This window comes from Asterias amurensis, chromosome 7, assembly GCF_032118995.1.
Source record: "Asterias amurensis chromosome 7, ASM3211899v1".
Lineage (NCBI taxonomy): Eukaryota > Metazoa > Echinodermata > Asteroidea > Forcipulatida > Asteriidae > Asterias > Asterias amurensis.
In genome coordinates, this window is record NC_092654.1 from 14,007,315 (window position 1) to 14,030,543 (window position 23,229).

Sequence of the window (23,229 nt, forward strand, 5' to 3'; positions counted from 1 at the left end):
CTTGCACTAATTTCGCATTCAAATTCTACGTATACACGTACGCTTATACATAAAAAAAACCATCATATGCATATACATGTACTGTAAACTGTACATTGTATCCAACACTTTTAATGGTTCTGTAAAAGACCTGTCTTGTGGGACCAGTTGGTAAGAAATAGGTATGTATGTAGTATATTGTACCTATTTCTTACCAACTGGAGGTAATGGGGTTATAGAACTATAAACTTTCATGGTAAGATTAAAGCCTAACTTCGCCAAATGATCTGGAATTATTTCAATAGGTGGCGCTAAACAGCTGACTTTGATTTTGTTCGTTTGAAAAAGATCAAAATTGAAAATGTTGAAGTTTAATTTGGGATTTACTCGACTTTTCAATTAATCCGGTTATTCATGACAAATCAATCCGAGGATGTTAGGCTATAAGTTGGGTTAAAGGCAGTGGACATTATTGGTAATTGTCAAAGACTAGCCCTCACAGTTAGTGTATCTCAACATCTGCATAAAATAACAAACCTGTGAAAATTTGAGCTCAATTGGTCGTCGAACTTGCGAGATAATAATGAAAGAAAAAATACCCTTGTCACACGAAGTTGTGTGCGTTTAGATGGTTGATTTCGAGACCTCAAGTTCTAAACTTGAGGTCTTGAAATCAAATTCGTGGAAAATTACTTCTTTCTCGAAAACTATAACACTTCAGAGGGAGCCGTTTCTCACAATGTTTTATACCATCAATCTCTCCCCATTACTCGTTACCAAGGAAGGTTTTGTGCTAAAATTATTTTGAGTAATTACCAATAGTGCACACTGCCTTTAACATTGAGACAGATCGACAATGATTACTCAGCAGAACGAAATCACCGACAAGATTAAGATTTAAAGCTGTACACGCAAAACTTTTATTAAAATGAATCAGGGTGTTAGAACCTGGGTGGGAGACATCATCTGATTACCAAACTTAACTTCAACATACATGACTGAGGCCTTCAATGACTATATAACCAGTGTAAAAAACGATTTACTACATATTGTTTTTTGATAAGCTGGAAAGATAAAACTGTGTAATATGTACTGGGGTGGGCGAGATTATAGCATTTTTCAACACCATTTAGGAATGCATATTGTTGGATTTAAAGCTTTGCATGGTGGAAATAATAGGTGAAGTTTGTGGTAACAACATGTATAAAGGAGTGATGGCTCTGAAAAAACATTGGTTCTTTTCAGCACGACGGTGCATTGGGGGGTTGTTAATTGGTGTCATTGTAGTAAATGTGAAATATTATATTACTCTGTATTATTGTTTAATATAATAGGTCAGTTAAACAGTATAATGCAAGCATTCCCATGCCTAAAACGAAATATGTTGTTCCTTTAACCCGTATTGAATGGTTTCGAAGGGCATGGAAAGGGATCAAGACTCCAATCTAAGCCCAGCCATCGAAAATAAAAGAAAAAAAATGGGACATAAATATAAAAGAGAGCTCCAGTTATCTCGGGAGTGTGCAGAGGTTTTTTTTTATAAGTATTAAATAAACAACCTGTGTTTATTTCTTCGTGGGATCTTTTTGCCAAAGTGTCGATGTAGAACTTCAGTAAAGCTTTTAATTATTCGAAATGTTTAGTGCATACTATAGGGCTATTTCAACACACTGTTTTCTAACTTTCTATCTATAGCTCGTTCACACCTAGTCTTGGCCCAAAACGTCAGTAATCGACAGTGGATATATGTACTACGCTCAGTTGGGTCTAGCTGGCTTATTCATCCCGTAGGATGGCGCGCTGTAGCGATTTTCAACTGAGCGTATCCACTAGCAATCGCTGACGTCTTGAGCCTAGACTAGTTTTAGTTTACACGTTGTCTAAAAATAAAAACAATATCTATATTGTAGAACTAGGGTTCTTCTACGCCCTCTGTCGCTTCGACAGCCTCATAGGTTGCAGTGAAACCTTTGAAGTTCTTTTGTTCGTCAGATGTGAATTTGAGCACAACGTAGTTTGTCTGGGAGGTGATGGTGAACGGCGGTCTCTTACGGCCGCAGTGGGTCACCGTAGTCCCAAGTATAGGCTCAGTCATCTGGAGGCAGAAATAAAAAGTTCAAGTTATACCTTTTTAGGGCCGGTGTCAAAGGGAAATCGGTCCATTCTGTCCCCAATAATGGAAAAATAACATGGGCTGAAGTAAGATGATTCAAAAGAGGGCGCTATCAGAAGATTTTTTGTACACAGATCGCCATACGGGGAGGGGCGGGGCAGAACATCCGGGGGGCACACATTATCTCCTTCCGCACATTCGGACCCGTCTCGCGTGGCTTTTTTTTAATATATTGTTCGATCTCTTTAATTATGTCTTACAACGAGTCACATGATGCAATTTTAGGTCCTTACCAACCTTCGTAAAAGACATGCCCAAATCACACAGTTTGTTTCTTACTCAATCCAAGGACTTGGACACCTCTAAACCAAAGTCCGACCAATTCTCACATAATTTACCTCTAACTTATCAGCGAGACAAGCGGGCTCGTCCCCCTGCATGTAAAACCTTTGGAAGGTGATGGCCACACGATACCCCGGGTCCACTACAATCTGGTATACACACTGCTCCCGAGCCTTGTATTTACCCGGGTATTCGGGACTTGAGAAGGCTCCCTGGCTGCTCGTCAGCATGACGTCACAACCTGTTGACGAAGTTTACAGTGAAATAGCTCGTTTATGCGACTTAAAGGAACACGTTGCCTTGGATCGGTCGAGTCGGTCTTTGAAAAGCGTATGTAACCGTTTTAAATAAAATGCATATGGTTAGAAAGATGTAAAAGTAGAAAACAAGGATCCACACAAATTTGCCTCGAAATTGTTTAGTTTTCCTTTTACTTTGTGAACTAAACACGGTCGGCCATTTATGGGAGTCAACAAATAACAAACGGTTACAAACGCTTTTCAAAGACCAACTCGACCGATCCAAGACAACGTGTTCCTTTAAAGCCCTAATTAAAATGTTCAGTTTTCACCCGCCATATTTGTGAAGTATTTATTAAAGGTTTAATTTTCTTAAGGAATTTAAATAGAATGTGAAGAATTGATTGTAATACGGGAAATCAACTAACAGTACATTTTTTTGCAATTTAAAAGAAAGCTTAGAGCTATTTCTAATCTATCAAAACGACTCGTGAAATTTAAATTGTCTTCTCGTCGTCCAAAACACCGTCTAAGGATGGGCTTGTCATTTTGGTGCATATTCCTCTCAAGATACCATCGATCAAAAGTCAACACGTTAAAAAAACGTACACTGTATATTATTTGTCTGCTTTTCAATCTTATATTAAAGTCACTTTATGTTCATCTCTCTATTGCATTTCAGGTATCATCAATAAAAACTACATTATAAATATCAGCATCATTCTGGTGGAAATAATTCTTCAAGACATAACATCACATACAGGTAAGCTAAATCAGTCAAACTCACTCACCGTGTACTTACACAGATATTGGTTTGAAGGTAACAGTTTCTCATTATTTTGTGATGAAGAAACACACCTCGTTAGACGCAGTAACGCTTCTCAGAGTGTGTGTTCCAGTTAGAGATTGTTCTTCCTTATTGTGTATTTCTGCTCATACATTTAATTGTCTTTAAAGTGAGCTTACCCCAAGTGGGTTCCTCGCTCCCCGCAGTGAAGTCATACTCGAGAACGAACCCGTGGCCACTCGCGAAGGTACGGTGCTGAACCACGGCGACGCTGGCACGTAAGGTCAGGCTCGAAGCGTACGAGTCCCTGTCAAAACATTGTTTGAATCCGTCCGCGCTAATAACAAGCTTTTCATCTGTAAAGTTATTATAAGACAAGAAACATTTCAAAAACTATAATTTACCTTTAACATACCCCAGCTTCTTTGATAATGTTACAAGACCATTCAACCAAATGAAAAGTTATCAAATAAGGAGGCTATTGTTGTTTAGGTGATCTTCCTATCAGGGGAACTGGCAAACTCCCACAAGGGAACATAACCACAAGCTAGCACAATCGAAATACAGATGACTGTTACCCTTTTCTCAGCAACTTTTGTTTTGCTCGCCTCCAATCAAATAAATTTGTTGTTCTTCTGTTTTGTCCTTTGCCCTTAAATATCTTCTCAGTTCTCCTGTTCATTTTATGGTACGACAATTCGTGACCCTTCACCTTTGGATGTCAGAAAGTAACGCTAAATGTTGTCTTTGATACCATCTTAATCCTTAGGTTTTTCCTTTCATACATTGTGGTTAATTACATTTTATCTTTAAAAACTCTTACCGATTGCATTGTGAACATCTATGTCTCGAAACTTGAGCTGAAGCGTACTACCAGGTGAACCAATCAGCACCTGTGTACATGTCACGTTACCGGTTGGGCGGTTCTTTCTGTTGATCACACCCCACGGGTACGGCTTGACGCCATCACACTGGTCCCTTATTAGAGGATTTGTGGCTCCTAAATTAATATTTAGAGAATTGCAAAAGAATTTATTTAAAGACTAGAAATAGGATATCATATCAAGGTGTGGGTTCGAGCCCCATCCTTGCGCAAGATACTTCAGGTGGGTAATTTTAAGCTGTATTAGGAATGGAAGTGCTTACAAAGAACCTATTAAAACATATAATTAAAAAGATGGGTTAACCCCAGTGTTTCTGGTTCGCATAAAGCAAGCACCCCTCCTGTTTACAGATTTCCTCAGGCTTCCGAGCTACAGTGAAAGTTCACTTGAGGCATTCTTGGTTTAAAACTTGTGAAATGGATCTACATTCTGACTGTTGAATGCCGATTCAACAGAACATTCATTTTGAAACGCAAATAACGAGGAGTCGGATTTGATTGGATTTTTGTTGAAACTGGCTGGGAAAACCTAGATTGTTCTGGTATGAATTGTCACTGTGGCCTTGTCTGTCTATCTTCATCTTTAACTGTCGTTCTGTCTGTCTTCTAATTTATTTCGTCTTGTAGCATATTTTGTGGATATTTTTCATCGCCTGTCCATTGGGTAATCTGCAAAACTCTTGATTCCCCATTACACAACATTCAATTACCAAATTTCATTAACTATATTTCACAGCTGGTTGTTTTATAAATCAATGTCATTTTGAGATAGCTTTTTATCGGCTCTTCGAGGCACTGGACACCTTTGTTAACGGCCAGTTCTCACTTGGTGTATCCCAACATTTGCATACAACATAACAAACCTGTGAAAGTTTGGGCTCGGGCTCAATATTAGTCATCGAAGTTGCAAGAGAATAATTAAAGTGAAAACACCCTTGTTGGACAAACTTGTCTGCTTTCAGAATGCCTGATTAAGTCTTTTGTTGAACGAGAATAATCCCCTTCTCAACAAATATTTTACTTTAGTTTTTATGCCAACAGTTATATTGCTGATTAGTAACCAACAGTTTACCAATAGTGTCTAGCGCAACCTGACAAAAGTACTTAATGGAGACAATGGGCAAAACTATGGGAGTGCTTCATTATCCCCCCCCCCCCCATTAATATGCATTGCTGTACATACCTTCCCGTGGGCATGCTCCACCACACTTGACGCACTGGTCCCCTTCCTTTCTATACCCTGGTCTGCATTGGTCCACACACCTCTCAAGTTCAGTTGATACAACTACTCGGTAACATGACATAAATAATAAACATAACTATCATTAGATTAAAACAACAATTTAAAATAAATTGAAATGGAATTGGTAATCTGGTAATCTCCCGCCCCCGCTCTTAAAGTCACCTGGAAATTGTTTTTATTTTTCTTTCAAACATAAGAGTATATGCTTACGAACACTAAAACGCTTTTTTAGTAATTGTTTGTCACGATTTATATGTTTAAAAAATATATAAAGTTGTTTGGGGGGCTGACTCCGCCTACCCCTTTTGTGACGTCAATCGAGGCAGACTTTGCCTGCAATGCGAATAGTAAACACACGTGCAAAGTACATGTACGTCCAAGTCGTGAGTTGGTACATTTCAAAAAGTGTTTTTCTGCATTCAGCAGCAATACACCTGGTCGGCATTGCCGGGAAAAAAAAGATTTTTTTTTTTTAAACGTACAAACTCACGACTTGGTCCGTACATGTACTTTGCAAGTGTTTACTCTACGCATTTCAGGCAAAGTCTGCCTCGATTGACGTCACGAACAGCGCCCTCTAGGGTCGGGGTCTACTCTTAAATTTGTAAATAACATAAGAACTGATTTTTTAAAACCTTAGTTAACTGTTTATTCACATTCCACTCATCAAAACACATATATTAGTGACAAAAGCTTTATTTTGAAAAAATACCACTTCCAGGTGACTTTAAATTCCTGCATAAACCATGCTCTCATATATCTGTGTATATCCGTAGATCCGTTGTCGTATGCTCAACACGGGCAGATATTTTAGTGATACAAGCAACATTTGAAACACATTCAAAATCGGATCGTTGAAAGCCGGCACTTCCCTAAACCTTGTTTTCTTTCAATTTGGGGTAGGTATCGATCAGGCTGTCGCTTGGTGGCAGCAGTCGTACTGGGCAATGTTTAATTTTGCGTTCATGGGTACATTTTCAACCAAAACAGTTTCATGGTGTAAAACGGCTGTAACCTGTGCAGCATGCACACGAAGGTCATATCGAAGCCGTGAAAAACACACTGTTTTACAAATCTTACATTTTGGACATCTTTCGACGCACTCGCGTCCATACTGGAATAGAAAATCCGGATTGGGCTCCAATTCAAACGTCACATCATTGTACATGAATGGTGAACCACAGTTTTCCCGGCATGCCCCGTTCAGGTTCACGTTCAAGCATTCCTGTAAAGTTGAACAAAATGTTATTAAATGTTAGGGCCACATACAGATTAATAACACAATGGCGAATGGAAATTTGAATAACTAATTGTCCTCGTTGTGATGGTCGGTGTGTTTTTTCCGTCTCAAACTGCAAATGGTATTACTCGTATATTTGGAAAGAAAGCGTACAACTATTTAGGCGTTTAATTTTTAAGTGGCCTTAAAAAATAATGGGTAATTTTCAATAAAGCGCGCCTCCAAGAGTTTGACTCAGACCAGACACTTTTCAAAGACTTTGGCAATTTTTCCTCGGTCTTTTTCCGCCATTCACTTGCTTTAAAGTAATATGATAACAAATTTGGCGAGCAGACCATAATGTTTCGATGAAACAAATCCCCATGCTAGGTGTTGCCAAACAACCAGTTTTAAGAACATTAATAAAAAAGAAGGGTTCGAATAAGTGCTATCATTAGGTCTTAGACCAAAGCAGAAATGTCATTTACGGTGCATCCTGTGTCTGCTCCATCGGTGCATCCACTTAGGCACTGTTCATGGCAGCACTCGTCTTGACCGGGCCCGTAGCACCCGCTTACGCATCCTTCGTGACAGCCTGTCAAAAAAAGGAAACCATACCATGTTGGCCTTTAACGAAAATCATTTCAACCTTTCATTCATTATTGTGTATCTTTTAGTTCTAAACAATATTTCTTATTTGTATTCACAGACTCAATTGTGTAGTTACTCATACGAATTTTAAACGCACTAGCAAATTTGTATCATTACCCGGCAAGATAATGCACTCTTATTGATGATCCTGTATAGACCAGGGGTTGATTTCACAAAGGTAGTCCTAACTTAGGACTTTGCCTAGACAATGCTAAGAGATAGGACCAGTCCTAAGTTAGGATGAGTTACTGGTCCTAACTTAGGACCAGTCCTATCTCTTAGCATTGCCTAGGACTAGTCCTAATTTAGGACTACCTTTGTGAAATCCACCCCAGGCTGCATTTATACTGTGCGTAGGTACGTTCCATGAATATTTTGGGTAGTACAGGGTTTGGGCAAGATTTGGCTACATTTAGGTTCATTTGCTATGTTGGGGTTAAATTTAAGTCCCTGGTATAGGGCATACGTTTAGATACTTAGTTCAGGCTACACCTAAAGGTTGTTGGTTATACGATTAAAGGCCAACTGTGGGCTAAATTTAGTTTATGCAGTAGCTAAAATGAGGTTCAGGGTAAGTTTACAAGGATACCAAGTTTAGGCCCCGGGCTGTACATTTTGATACCGTTCGTACAACCGTGTGAACCTATAACTGTAACTCAAAATTATGACACTTCAAATTAATGAAGCCATCATATAGGCGTAGTAGCGTATCTGTTTCAAATATTATCGTTCTCAAGACTCTGTGAGAACCACTAAACCAATAAATACTGACGATGGTAAAAATTAACTGTAGGGCCTTTTTATATGACTTGAACTTGATATTTGACCTTTGTACACAAACTGAGACCCGTGCACGCACCAGCTGAGTCATGATGTAGCAATGGTAAGCTATATAAATAATCGCCAAACCACATTTTCCAAGAAAACAAAACAAACAACACAAATAACAGTATATATAACAGATGTTAACAGTGACAACAGGCTGCTCGGAAGGCAGTTTTTTTTCGAATATCCATGATATCCTAAAATGAACATAACGGTTTTGCAGGGGACTTTCGTAGTCCGCATAGGCAATTTTTGGTGTCGAATACTGTGGGGAAAAAACGAAAAAATTGACACCTTCGAGATACACTACTGCTTGTTTTCGAGTGCCGCATGATTGAGCCGTTGAACTAGAAGCCCGATATAAACATACACAAATTCATGACAAAACAAAAACATCTATTAAAGGCCCTGTACATGTTTGGTAATTGTCTAAGACCAGCGTTCTTACTTGGTGTATCCCATTAAAAGCACAAAATAACAAGCCTGTGAAAATTTGGGTTCAATTGGTCATCGAAGTTGCGAGAAAATGATGAAAGAAAAAAGCCCTTGTTGGACGTATTTGTGTGCTTTCAGATAGGAATATAAGACTTCTAGATGGAAGTCTTTTATTATTTTAGTGAGAAATTACCTCTTTCTCAAAAAATACGTTACTTCAGAGGGAGTCGTTTCCCACAATGTTTTACTGTCAACAGCTCTCCAATGATCGTTACCAAGTCTGTTTTTAAGTTAATTTTGTTTTGAGTAATTACCAAACATGTACCTTCCCCTTAAACCACAAACTGTATATTTATTTATTTATTTACGGAGTGACGAAATCCCCTTAAAATCAAAATAAACGTGTAAGAAAATAATTTAAAATTGTGTTTTTTTACATTCTTTGCAATGAAGTCTTTCTCGTGTTTTTAATTTTGTTTGTCTAGAAATTTTTTTTGTGATTGATAAGGCATCTTAAAGTTTTATTCAGTCTCCCTTTACTTCTCGCCAACAGGTAAATAAAAAAAAATGTAAGTTTTATTCTGAAAGCTCACTGATGACCATTATTTCATAGCAGTATGTATTTCTCATCCACATAATGTTCCGTCTTGAACACTGTCAAAGATGATGGGTAGCATTCGAAGACCCCATCAAAAACCACTACTGCTTTGTCAATTGCCGAATTTAGTCCGGTAAGCTATCAAGACAAAACATAAATTGCATTTTTGTTTTTTATTTATTAATTTTTTGTATGGGGGTTCTTTTTACCTCAAAACCTTATGTAAATTGGCACATAATGGTTTTATATTGCGTGAATTGGCTCTTTAAAAACTGTTGTCTTTGGCGCTCTTTAAAACGGATGAACAACGATAGTGATCCATTAAAGAAAACTGGTTGAATTTGAACTCGCTCCATCTTAGTGCGATTCCCACTGACGCTCTGTTGTGCGGTGCACTTTGTGGTATGAACCAACGGAACATTATAATAAAGTTTTCGGGGGTTTAGAAGTCGTTTTTTTAACACAAAAATTATTTTTAGCAAGCTTACCATTTTCTCCTTCAGACTGCTGTGCACTCGAGTGAATTGGTGCAACTAAAATGACCAAAACCACCAGAAATAACTGCTTAGTGTCCATTTTCCTCCCTAAAAATGATGTCCCCCTTTGTCCAAGTATCAAAATGTTGAGCCCGCTAGAAAAATAAAGGTGCAACTGTTGTCTGACTCGAGTTTTATATTGATGTGGGATCGAAGTTCAGATCGTTTGCTGGATAAGAGTTGACCCAGAACGGTAGTAAAAGCGACGCCGGGGAGACTAGCGTTCATGGGTGTTTATTGTTCCGGTGGGACACGAGGTTTTGTCACCCTATACATTATGTTATTTACTGCTTGCATCAATTTCAGTCGAACTTGACACCGTGTGTGGAAGAATGTTTTAAACTGAAGGCTAAATTTTGTTTTTCAATCAATGTGTAATTTTCATATCGGCCTCGAACCCATGATCAGAATGCATTGCCTTTGTAATGGGCACAAACAATGCCCCCCCACCCAAAAGTTCTGCTTGTTAACCATGCTTTTACCAAACGGAATGAGCAGTGGGGATTGTGGCCAAAATGTTTGAGGGAAGTATTACACATCAGGACAACGCGTGTATTGGGACCGAAAGTGAACTGATACACGCGTCTTAGAAAATAGAAAATGCATTGAACAGCGATCTACCTTCAGAATTTCTCTTGGTCACAATTAGTTGGAACAGTTTGTCATTTTGAAATGTTTCTTGTTATTGAGCTAATAAACTTCACCTCTCTTAAACCGACAAACGCGTGAAAACAACAACAAAGTTATAATTGACATGTATAGAGAATTTTTAAGGAATATTTGAAGCCTTAATTCACTAATGAAAAAACAATGTGTTTTTATTCAGTATACGCATATCTGTTGACTTGAGTCGCTTAATGTCACAGTGGTTTTCATTCACCAATGAATATAGCCTATTGATCAACGCATTCGGGATATCATGACGTATAGACCAATGTACTTGAACAACTGGTGGCTGGAAGAACCTTCATTCAGAAAAACATGACACAATTCCAAGGTTCGTGTCTGGAGGACATTTGTTGTGTTTTAGGTGAGTCATCAGCGGGTCTTATAGACCAACGTTAAGGACCCAGACTGCAGTACAGCGGGATGCAATATATTTTTTCTGTAAATCAAAATTGCCACTGTGGTAGGCCTTGTGCTTTTCAATGGCGAATTTGTTTTTTCTAAATCGATTCAAATAAGGAAATCCTTTAGAAATGAAATAAGGAAAATTGTTAAGGATAACAATTCTTTACTACAGAAAAGCGCACAGAACCGCGGTATACCCGGTGCAGCTCGACAGTTTAGGTGACACAATTTTTGTTTTAAATCTGAAACCTCTTTAGTTTTCACCACACATTTCGAACTTCGAAGAATGCAAACTTGACATAAACAAAGTTTAATTTGAGAGACCATCATGAGAATAATTGGTAATTGTAGAAAACATCTTTAATCAGAAAATCTGCTGCCAATTGTTGGTCCTTGTTGATGCCAAACCTCGCCGCTGGGTGCATTAAACATGGATATGACAAAGACGAGTTATGTATTAGTATCGGCACATGAGTTGTAAATCCTTTGTCAAGTTATTTGCACGAGGCTTTAATCATTGATTTGTGTGAACTGCCATTTAAAGGCACCGGACACTCTTGGTTATTTAATTAATTGTCTGTTTAGCCTTAATGCGCATTTTCCCCCTTTTTCTTTCTTTTCTCAGAATAGAAGGGCGGGTAGCCTAGCTTGATGACATTTTGAATAGTTTGTATTCACTGGTAGTTTCTCAGTCTGTTCTTTTTTGGAATTGTATATTTTAATTTCTGTAAGTCTATTGCCAGTATAAAGTGTAATCAAATAAATAAAATAATTGTCAAAGATTTCACAAAACTCTTCCTAACTTAAGACTAATCTTAGGACTTTATAGGACGAGTCCTAACTCGATATTACCCGTCCTAACTCGAGATAAGACGAGTCCTAACTCCTTGTGAAATCGACGGCCGTATTCTCACTGGGTGTATCCCAACATAATATGCATAAAGTAATAAATATGTGACAATTTTGAATCAATTGGTCATCAAAGTTGCAAGAGAATAATTATGCACAACCAAGTGTGCTTTCATATGCCAAGTAAATGGTTCACACTTGAAGCATTTTAATACTTGAATGAGCAATTACTTCCTTCGTAAAAACTACGTTACTTCAGAGGGGACCGTTTCTCACTATATTTAACACTATCACCATCTCTACGTTGCTCGTTACCTAGTTTTTTTTTATGCATCAAGTGTCTTTAAGTAATTAACACTGTCTTTACATTTATATTATAGGCCTATTCATATAAAAATCTCCTTTGTCACCTAAGCAAATCACTCATGTAAACAAATCAAAACCTTAAAATAAGAAATGAAAGTAAACACATCGTGTAAGATTTCAAACCATTTTTATTACACACCATAAAGCAACATATCAATAAATCTTCAGGTGATTATGTAAAATTTGCATTAAAAACAACTGTTATTATTTTTTTCTTTTCTTTTTAATTTTTTATTTTTCAATTTTCAATTTTAAAAAGATTTGACAGTTTTTGCCACAAAGTAACAAACAAAACATAGTGATAACGATAGTGTTCAGTTCAGCTGATCTTTGGGCATAAACAGCTGTTAGTTTTTTATTTAATTGTACCACTTGCTTTCAAGTTTATCAACTTGAATTAACTACTGTACTATTATTTTCAAAATCTAATATGAAAAGAATCTGGTGAACTGGTGTAGTAACGATACCTTTTTAACCAAAAGTATTTTTTTTTTAATTACAAATACAATCATTGTCTGTAAGTATAGTTCATAGTCAAGCAGTATTATTCTTCACATTCCTGTATGGCTGAAATTAAATAGTAGTTTTATTCTTGTTATAATGTTCAGTTAATATAAATTTAGTTCTGTATACTTGCTACAAAACTTGAAATAACTACTAAGCAAAATGTACATTAACATATAGTTAGTTTCTAACTCTGGAACAGACCATTTTTTAAACAGGGTTGAGAGTCATTGCCGATTAAATAGATCTGAAACTAGGATCCAAATTCTATGAAGCATGTTGTAATGATGGCATTTCTAACTTTTTCGGTAACCCCTTCGGTTATGATTTCAAGGAGCTTCTGAGAACAGAATCCCAAGAACTACGGAAATTGATTAGATTTAAGAGCAGAATGCTGTTACAGCTGCAGAAAATAGCAGCTATTTTTTGTTCCCATAAAGCAAACATCAAAAAAGTCTAAACTCAGATAAAAGTTGGAACCATCTCACCCCTGTTTAAAAGCGCTTAACGTTTACAGCTTGACGTATTGAGTATACACTATTAATATCTTAAAGATGTAACCACCACCATCTAACAGGCGCCATAATATTAATCAAATAGAGCTACCATCAACTGAAGTTTAGGTTGCCTTCATCCAAAAACCATTACACAAACTTTCCCTTCCTGATTTGTTTAGTTCGTATAGTGCCAGGTGGCACTCGGGATGCAAAAACATTATAAGACTGGTCACTGGGTCATATTAAAATTTCATTCCTGAAATCTATAGACCTATTCATTAAGCCCCACCCCATTACATATTGACCAATCACAACCCATTGCGCAACAAAAAGTCTGACAAATTAAGGTCCGACATCCGTCGTGCGCGTATGCTTGGAGTGCGCGGCATAGTTGTGCAGAATGGCATTAAAGAGGCCCACGCGTTCTTGATTACACGTGCTCTGTGGCCGGAGCCTAATGAATCGGTGTATTAAACTGAGGAGTATGCATCCTGTACTGCCAAGTATGCAAAAGTCAAGCTAACAACAATCATCTCTGCCCCCACTGGGACCCTGTGTTTGAAGAGAAGCGATTGTAGTCACATTTCGTGTTCATGGACACAAGTGACATGACCAGGATTCAAACCTGTATCAATGGCCTTGCCACCAGAACTTGAGTCCGGTCAATTAGACTAATCAGCCATAACATGACATAAAATGTTTTGGGATAATGAAGACAACCGTAAAAGAATACAATTACATATATACTTTAAATTACATCCGTGGTTGGGGATTGAGTTGAATGGGGGTGCTCAACAAACATCAACAAAAACAGAAAACACTAAACTTGGCACTGCAAAACACCAAGATACAAGAAATCCAGAAGACAATCGGAGCATACTGATCGAAACGTCGAGTTGAAACCAACAGTTCTTTTCAGAACCACCCCAACTCATTTAGAGAGTCATTACATGTTGTTACCGCAACCCTTTCCATATCATATTTCCACCATGCAAAGTTTTAAATCCTACTTAAGAAACCACAGCTTAGAAGAAAATGTTTCCAACAAGCAAAAAAGAAACTTAGCAAAGCACCTGCGAGTCCTCCCAATGTACTTGTAATGCAATTTGCAAAGTATGAACAGCCTACTATAACACTTGCAATGTATTTTGAAATCAGTCTGGTTAATAATTATAGAGAGGGTGAACTAAACACAAAATAGAAGATTCAAAGCAAAATCACATAGAAAATATTCTCTTCTGTCAGCGAAGTGGGCTGATGAGCCACTCATCTGCTGTATTTCTGGTTGTCAGGCACTTTACTTTCTACGTTTCTCTTTCTGTCAAAATCAAGGGAAAATAATTTAAGTTAAAGACTACTGCTGTCATAGATTTATGTTCAAACATTTACTAAACAGGCGGAGAATTAGCAAACAAAATTATGGTCAAAGAACATTTTCTTTCGCTGTTCCATTTCTTTGGAACAGTCTTCCTGTGCATAATCGCCAGGCTAGTTCTTTACACTGTTTTAAGTTTCTGTGTAAAAAAAACATTCATTAAGAATACAGCCTGCTTGTTTAAAGGTTTATTAAATGTTTACTTTTTTATGAAACAACAAATACAACTTCTACAAACAGTGACTGCATCCAAGGTATACAAAAAGCCAACTTCGGCCAAACTGTATTTTGCCCACAATTTGAACTTTCTCGCAGGTTATTTTTCAGTTGTTGTGGTCATTACAGAGTATAGAAGTTGTGCTGATTTCTTTGACCCGGGGCACTACTTGGCAGTGCTGTAGAACCTGTTCTCAGTACTCACACTTCAGTACTCCTCAAGTACCATTCAGATAGAACTTGTACTCATACTTGGAAGTCAATATTCGATACCCCACTGAAAATGTACTTGGACTCTGCATGCAAGTACTCATGGTCAAAATACCACTTTATTTAGGCATTATGCAAGCAATATCTGATAAAAGCTCGCAAAAAAGTATAACTTAAGTTGTCTTTGATGTGCTCATGTTTAAACAATTTTAAGTTATCATAACAAGCACATATTGTCGTCTATTAGAAACTATTAAAACAAAAAAATATTCATAACAAAATGTACAGTATACCTCATTTTGCAATATTTTGTTTTAAAAATTCTTTGTTCTCAGAGATCCACTACTTGGTACTCAGCTGTAAGACTCGATACTCAGACACTTTTACTTGATGGCCCAAGTACTTGTACTCGAGTACTACTTGGCCATCCTAGTACTCGGCAATGCTTGATATTCATCATAACAAGCACCTGACTACAGCACGGCTACTGGGGTTAACCATAACTCTGATGTTAGCAAAGTCAGGACCGTTTAAAATGTCATCAAAACACAAGTGAGCAAAACTAAACAAGTGGTTTTCCTGAAAAGAAATCAGAGAAAATGAGAGGGCAAAAGTTCCTGTCATGAACATATAAAACAAATTAAAAGAACAAGTCATCTCACCTTGTCATTGTTCATTGCCAAAAGGATCATCAGCTGACGGAAAATATTGATGAAATCCAAAAATAGGTCTACACTGTGCCTGAAAGCAGTAGAGAAAGGAAAGCATAAGAAAATAGTAACATTTGCAAACACACGTCATTTATTTTGACATTATCATCCAATCTGGCACTTTTATGACTTTCCTACAGTTAAAGGCAGTGGATACTATTGGTAATTACTCAAAATAATTATTAGCATAAAACTTTACTTTGTAATGAGTAATGGGCCGAGAGGTTAATAGTATAAAACATTGTGGGAAACGGCTCCCTCTGAAGTAACGTAGTTTTCGAGAAAAGAAGTAATTCTCAAGACCTCAGATTTAGAATTTGAGGTCTCGAAATCATTTTCTTTCATTATTATCTCGCAGCTTAGACAACCGATTGAGCTCAAATTTTCACAAGTTTGTAATTTAATGCATCTGTTGAGATACCGAGTGAGAAGACTGGCCACACTTAGTTTATTTTGTATTACAATATCATTGAATTGTACACCTCTGCCGTCCAACCCAGTTCTTTCAAGCAATGAGAATTCCTGATTTCAAGTGATTCAGCATTTCTGTCTTTATGGACAATTAAGGAATGCGAGACTTCTGGACAGTCCTTTTTCACAGTTTTCGCCAGTAGTGCGCGTGTTCAGACCTACGAGTGCAATACTGAGCGTATATGTGTACACTCTGGGCCGCAAAAGAGGACCGTTATGTCTGCTGTCTCCAGCGTCTCAAAAGTCTCTGATTCAGTTCAATTCAAAGCACATATTGTTGGTTAACTGTTAGAAGGGCTGCATGAGGGCCATGGAAATCAACATGGTGGGGGTAGTTATGCCACTGTGTAGATTTCAGACGTACCAGATGTAGTCCTTGTCTCCGTTGTTGCATTTCTCAACAATGAGCTGGGTGTCAAACAACACAAATCCCATGAACACAGCCAGGCACAGGTACATCTCAGCCTGAATATTAGAAAACAAAAGAAAAACATGATCATGATAATATCCATAAAGTTGAGTGCTGGTGCAAGACTCGCAATGTTTTTCTATGTCTTTAGTACGCAACTGTTATGCCACAGTAGCCTGGGGTCGATTTCACAAAGAGTTAGGACTAGTCCTAACTTAGGACTAGTCCCAGGAGATATTAATTAGGCATGGCTAGTCCATGATAAGACTAGTCTTAACTCTTTGTGAAATCCACCCTGGTTGGATATGGAGCGCAGAACCTCTGACAACACAGTTTGTATATGTGCATAATTCACATGTTATGTATAAGTTTTTTGTTTTTTTTCGTGTGTTTTTTATGCAAGTCGCCAGACACACAAGGCCTGAAGGCCACTCCAAGGTGTGGGCAACAATTATTTTTGTCAAGAGGCCGTTGCCACCTACTCCTAGGGCTGAAACAGGGTTAGCCCTTTTACAGTCCATACGGATGTAGGCTTGGGTATCATCAGTCCGAAGCCTGGCCGGTAGAGCAGAGAGCAATACCTCCCCAATTTTATGTAGCAAGTGTCACGACCGGGATTCGAACCCACACTCTGCTGATCAAACACCAGAGCTTGAATCCGGTGCTCTTAACCGCTCTACCACTGGCTTATTTCAATTGCTTCAGACAAAATAGGCAATTTTTTTTTTTTGGGGGGGGGGCTTCAAATGCTATTTTCTTGAGTATTTCATAAAGAAATATTTCTCTCTCCCGCGGATTGGTTTTAATACGAACATTGTAAAATAATTAGCAATACTCTGTATGTTTATGCTAATTCTGTACATGAATAACTTACTCTGAAGATGAGAGTTGAACCAATAAAGATATTAAGCAGGGACATGATCATCAAGATGGAGAGGCCAGAAAACAGGGTACCTGCAACAAAAAAATATATATATAATGTAAATAGACTGTAAATAACATGTTCTCCACTGGCTTAGTTTTACCCTCATTTCTTTCAAAATCAACCAGTTTTTATAACCTATTTCATTTGAAATCAAAGCACTGAATCGGCACTGTTGAAAGTTCAAAACGATATTTTGATTTCATTTGACAGTAGAAAGGAGGTTAGCTTTGCAGAGCTATTTAATAGCCAGGGCCAGATTTCATGGAGCTACTTAGCACAAAAATTTGCTTAGCATTAAATTTCTTCCTTGATAAAAACAGGATTACCAACCAAATTTCCATCTGTTGCATATATTGCTTGCTACTGGTATTCAGCTGTTGTTTTGCTTATCCTGAAAATCACTTGGAAATTTGGTTGGTAATCCTGTTTTTATCAAGGCAAAAATTTCATGCTAAGCACATTTTTGTGCTTAGCAGCTCTATGAAATTGGGCCCAGCTCTCTCCGCAGGTTCCTCTTCCCTATTTTAATTTCATCCTATCTTTCATCGTGTTATTCTATAATTGCATATTTTAGTTGCATCGTCCTGATGAATCCTGCTCTCTTATCCTACCTTTTCATGTTTCCCTGCATTATAATACCTACAATGCAGTTCCTGCTTTAAAGGCAGTGGACACTATTGGTAATTACTCAAAATAATTATTAGCATAAAACCTTACTTGGTAACGAGTTGTGTGGAGCTGTTGATAGTATAAAACATTGTGAGAAACGGCTCTCTCAGAAGTAACATAGTTTTCGTGAAAGAAGTAATTTTCCACGAATTTGATTTTGAGACGTCAGATTTAGAATTTGAGGTCTCAAATCAAGCATCTGAAAGCGCACAGCGCGTGCGACAAGGGTGTTTTTTCTTTCATTATTATCCCGAATTTTGATGACCAATTGAGTTCAAATGTTCACAGATTTATTTTATGCATATGTTGAGATACACCAAGTGAGTAGACTGGTCTTTGACAATAACCAATAGTGTCCACTGCTTTTAATGGTCCAGTAACCCACCCTTTCATACTGACCATCCTTTGTCTTCACTATTTTATTCTAATTGGTTCCTAGCCACCCAATTATTTTTAAACTTATAACCGTTGATTGGCTATGTACACACAACATCCAAAGCATTGACTTTAATATACAAGTTTTCTTACCGCCAAGAAACAGAAAGCTGCGGCGGTCGGACCACAGAGCAGCAAAAGTAAAGCAGCCAAAGATGACACACGTTGCCAAAAATGCTGTTGGGATAATCCTGAACACACAGAGAAAGAGAGAAAACACTCTTTATCTGACCCTATTTCCATGGCCCTTCTTCCTGCAAAATTCTGGCTTATTGCGGCCCTTTCATGAAAAAAACAGCCCAAGTAAATAAATTACATTTTGAGAATAGTGAGTAAAGGGATAAGCTTTTTTTCCATAAAATTTGGATGAAGTTTAAAAAAAAAGGCAAAGACATGTCATATTCACGTCCATACATAGCTTGAGTATGAAATAGACGAATTTACCCAGAAATGACCTTATATAAAAAATGTTCCTGTTTGGCCATGGAAGGGAACTCGAATGAGGGAAATTGCAGGCAGGCTGACGTGACAAATTTCAAGGGACTCAAGATTTTCTGTTTATTTTAACAGGGTTGAGAGTCATTACCGGTCCGGTACTAACGAAAGAGTCTGAAACTTGGATACAAATTCAAAGGTATGTTGAAATGATGGCATTTCTACCGCTGGGTAACCCCTGGGGTTATAGATTCCAAGGAGCTTTTGAAAACAGCATCCAAAGCACCAGAGAAGTTGACAAATGAGCAGGATTTTTTTATTTGTGGAAAAAAATATTTTCTGATTTTCTTCACCAGGCCGACATAAAAAGTCTGAATTCAGCCAAAAGTCTGAACAATCTCATCCCTGATTTCAACCTCGGAATCAATGCATGTCCTTTATAGCTTTGTACTTACTGTATATCAATCTTGGCAACAACGTACATCAGTGGACCAAGACTCAGACCTGAAAACCAAAACAGTTGATAATAGTTTCATTTCATTAACCATGCTTCAAACCAACCAGATGTTTAACTGTTACTTTGCTTGTACTCCAACTAAGATTATGAGTGATTGAATGGTGTTAAGATGTTTAACTTTCCGTTCTTTAGGTGTTCGTGACAAGCACGACAGAAGCTGTCACTCCAAAAGCCACCAGAATCCCAGACCGTTAATAACATATTTGAATTGGTGACTTTAAATACATCGCCTGCCTGATGTTAAGAATGGATGATCTGGGGTACAGTGCCAAATTCCTTATATATTCAACTAAACCATGATAGAGAAATGTACGTAAACATTCGAGAAATGCTTGGTAAATCACAGACAAAGGATGACACAATCTAAAATACAACACCATGGTAGCTGCTGCAACTGCCTTTACATTTAAGTTGACACTTTCCAACTTTCTTATTGGATTGAACTGTCTAACACCTGCAGACTGTGACAACATTAACATACATTAATTTTGGTTTTACCCATGTGTGTTAGCACTGTATACTCAGTACTTTCCCCAGCTCTTTGAAAAAAGCTTGAACCTGCGACTATTGCAATTCTAGAGCAAATTTCCATCTATTAAAACATTAACTTACCTGTGAAGAAAGCAAACCCAGAAAGGAGGCCCAGGCGCTTGCCTTGGTTGGAGCCATTGTCTTTGGTAACTCCAAGCCAGATCAAGAGGCCAAGGCCTGCAATGGAGGTCAGAAAACCAGCCTAGAAACACAATTGGGGGGGGAAGAAAAATTATCTCAAACTTAAACATTCCAAATGTTGCACAATTGTCTTGAATTTTGATGGACTTAATAGGCTCAGTACTGTCAGTGAACGATTTCCCTTGAGTAGCACACAGAATTTAACAGTTCTTCCATTTGCAGTGCTCTTCCCAAAATGAAAATGGCCCTGCCCTCTCAAACATACAATTTTCAGGCCTTTGTTAACAACTGGTTGTCCACATTGCATGACGAACAACTGCTTGGAGGTTTCTTGCAAAGTCAAGAGCAGAAACTGGAGTAACCGAGTCTGATTATAATATGTATTCCTACCTCTAGAATGCCTGTGAACAGATGAACGTAGGCACCAACGGCTGCTGCCAACATACAGATAGCCAAGCAGCTGTATACATTCTTCAGATGGGTTCGAGTTGTCTTGTTTCTGAAGAGAATGACAGATGCAAAAAATCCTTAATAAGGCATCTTTTGTTCTAAGTGGGGTACATTTTTTAATTGATGCATTGTACAATAACAAATATTGTCTCTTTGAGATTTTCATGACAATAGTTGCAATGCAGTGTCAAAATTTAATAGACCATTGAGGAAAATCAGCATACTTTTGTTGTAATTTCACTGTTGATCCAGGGAAAGAAGTCAATACACTAGGTCCCCAGCTTGTTTACTAGTCCATTTGTTCAAGTGAAAAAGAGAAGCTTATCAATGCTGAACTAGCCAGATGGAAAAATTTTTGACTAGTCCTCAGGTGTTTAAACTAGCATTTGGCCAGTGGACCTCTGCTATTTGAGAATGATGCAGCTTGTGTTTTTTAAAGGCCTTTAATAACATTCATATCCGGCTCATTTTAATTGCGCCAATCACAAAATTGTGGTTATGATTGTGATTGGCGCAATTCACTGTCGCTTCATTTTAAGCAACAGTGAATTTTGAGGATTCAAAATGAAACCTCCTCCCTCCACTTCGCCACAGTATTTTAGGCTACAAATTCTAATGTCTTACAATTGTGAGAAGTCAGACAGGGCTGACAACTTAATTTTGCGTTGCCCAAACAGAGCGTCCATCTTTTTATCTTGTCAGGTTTACTGATCGTGCAGTAATTATGTCTCTCTCTTCAGCAGCTCCTGAAAAAAAAGAATACATAGTATTAGGCCATGAGAATGAAAGTTTTAGATTTGCGTCCGGGGATTTATGAAATGACGTGAGGCTTTTTTCCATTTTTCATTATTCATTATTTTGCACACAAATGCGCAATCTTCAAATTGCGCAAACTAGAGATCGATACAAAAAATTTGCCTATCCGCATAGCGCAAATTGAAAATTGCGCAGAATATTTTTGCGCAAATTTGTTGATTGCGCTCGACAGATGAACGACAGCAGATGCAGGTTTTACTGCAAATAAAAACGATCGCGATCGCAAACACGATCGCGATCGCAAACCTGATCGCGGCAGAATGTCTGTCTTGTATAGTACTACTACTAAAATGCGTAAATATAGCCATTGTTCGATGATTTGAACTTGAACATTTGTGATGCAGAGTCTTTATGAAAATAATGAAATTTTGTGAAAATAATGAAATTTTTCGGCGGTAGCTTTCAGAGCATGCGGGCGGTAGACGCAAATCTATCATTTTCATTTTTATGGCCTTTGTAAGTTACTAAATACTAGCATGGAGGAAGGAAACAGTACATGATGATTCTTTTTGATTAGCTGCGATGATCATACCCTCCATCAGGAAGTTTGAGGATTTACGATCATCGCAACTACTTCTTGATGCGCCATCTTGTTCAAGCGGGCAGATTTGTTTACCCACTGTTGTTGTCTGCGACTCAGTGCTTGAACTTCCATGCATCTTTCAGACATGCAAACACATGCAAACAGACACGTGAAGTTCTTGTTACACCGTCTGTCGCAAGTAACAACGAGTGTTCAAAATAAATAACTTTTCCCCTTTCCCAATATAGCACATTATTACTTTTAGGTCGACCTCAATCTTTAATAAGTGATAGTCCATTGAATTACAAATGTTGCCAACCCACTTCAATTCAATGTTGAATGGCACATCTTTTGTATGGGGCCCGGCTAAAATTCTTGTGCTTTTTAAATCTAGGCCAATATTGAGGTGGTTCCTACTGAAACCATGGAGGCAGGAAAGTCCTTCCTCGACTCTTTTTTAGTCCTACACCTACATCCATGTCGAATCAGACAACGAACGTAAAACAAAAAAACATCAACAATATCAACACAATTCAAAATATAGTTCATGTTGATTGTTGTTGAATCATCATGAATGTTAATTATGGCACTATCCCACGTTCCCTTCCGTAAATAAATGTCGCATTATATTATTATTTGTTAGACCCAACTGGGGCGCTGTATTCCTTTTTCGAAATTTTGACATTTTCTGTCATTGAGTATGACAGAAAATGTCAAAATTTCAAATAAGGAATTCTGTGTCTAATTATTTGTAATACTTCACTTGGGAAATGATGAGGATCTCAAACTGAAATAGTAAACAAAGCATCTTAACTTCCTAGGTAGTCAGGGGAATTACCCAAAACCAATAACCACCGTACGTGACTACGACGACGGCATCGACACGGCACACCTATTTTTATTTATAATTTAGTAATAGTATTTATTTTAGAAAAAAATCTCCTTTCTCGCTCACAGATCTTCCGAGATTTCCTACCACAAGAATCCCCACAAAACATCAGATATTTATATTTAACAAATTATTATTAAAGACGGGTGACACGAAAATCATAAATACTTACACGACGATTGTATTTTCGTTCGTTGTTTGTGTTGTTGAAAAGGAACGACGAATAATAAAATGCAAAAGCAAGTCTATATTGCATAAAATTACGTGTACTGTATGATAACACGTACTGAACTCGTACCCAGGGAAAATTACACGCCTTGCTATGAAGAGCGGCGTCGAATCGGCTCGTTTTGAGCGCGAGGAGGGAAAC

General features: G+C 37.8%; 3 protein-coding genes across 5 annotated transcripts in view; 1 reads left to right on the top strand and 2 right to left on the bottom strand.

The window, feature by feature from the left end:
* LOC139939973 (diablo IAP-binding mitochondrial protein-like) overlaps window positions 1–23,229 on the top strand; it is a 79,952-nt gene that overhangs the window by 48,600 nt on the left and 8,123 nt on the right. For all 3 annotated transcript variants that reach the window (XM_071936147.1, XM_071936149.1, XM_071936148.1), the window contains 2 exons: window positions 3,356–3,436; window positions 19,128–19,191. In XM_071936147.1, the coding sequence (XP_071792248.1) occupies window positions 3,356–3,436; window positions 19,128–19,191 (145 nt within the window). The remainder of the gene's footprint in view (window positions 1–3,355; window positions 3,437–19,127; window positions 19,192–23,229) is intronic.
* LOC139939970 (blastula protease 10-like) lies at window positions 861–9,985 on the bottom strand. Its single transcript, XM_071936142.1, has 8 exons — window positions 9,803–9,985; window positions 7,294–7,400; window positions 6,667–6,811; window positions 5,527–5,628; window positions 4,284–4,460; window positions 3,640–3,816; window positions 2,491–2,675; window positions 861–2,074 (listed from the first exon to the last, which is right to left on the bottom strand). The coding sequence occupies exons 1-8, from the start codon at window positions 9,888–9,890 to the stop codon at window positions 1,892–1,894; spliced, it is 1,164 nt and encodes a 387-aa protein (XP_071792243.1). The 5' UTR covers window positions 9,891–9,985; the 3' UTR covers window positions 861–1,891.
* LOC139939974 (probable Bax inhibitor 1) lies at window positions 12,247–23,109 on the bottom strand. The gene is made up of 10 exons (XM_071936151.1): window positions 23,032–23,109; window positions 21,256–21,377; window positions 20,572–20,680; window positions 20,122–20,242; window positions 19,448–19,496; window positions 18,651–18,748; window positions 17,403–17,482; window positions 16,484–16,584; window positions 15,601–15,679; window positions 12,247–14,455 (listed from the first exon to the last, which is right to left on the bottom strand). Exons 2-10 carry the CDS (start codon window positions 21,315–21,317, stop codon window positions 14,435–14,437), a joined length of 720 nt encoding a protein of 239 aa, XP_071792252.1. The 5' UTR covers window positions 21,318–21,377; window positions 23,032–23,109; the 3' UTR covers window positions 12,247–14,434.

Excerpts from the sequence above, each read along its gene's own strand:
- LOC139939970 (XM_071936142.1), bottom strand. The coding sequence starts at position 9,890 with ATGGACACTAAGCAGTTATTTCTGGTGGTTTTGGTCATTTTAGTTGCA. Across the intron at positions 2,676-3,639 it reads GAGCGAGGAACCCACTTGGG|GTTGTGACGTCATGCTGACG; the intron begins GTAAGCTCACTT and ends CTTCGTCAACAG. Across the intron at positions 2,075-2,490 it reads GTCTCGCTGATAAGTTAGAG|ATGACTGAGCCTATACTTGG; the intron begins GTAAATTATGTG and ends TTCTGCCTCCAG.
- LOC139939974 (XM_071936151.1), bottom strand. The coding sequence starts at position 21,317 with ATGGACGCTCTGTTTGGGCAACGCAAAATTAAGTTGTCAGCCCTGTCT. Across the intron at positions 18,749-19,447 it reads GTTGCCAAGATTGATATACA|GATTATCCCAACAGCATTTT; the intron begins GTAAGTACAAAG and ends CTGTGTGTTCAG. Across the intron at positions 16,585-17,402 it reads GTTCAACTCTCATCTTCAGA|GCTGAGATGTACCTGTGCCT; the intron begins GTAAGTTATTCA and ends TCTAATATTCAG.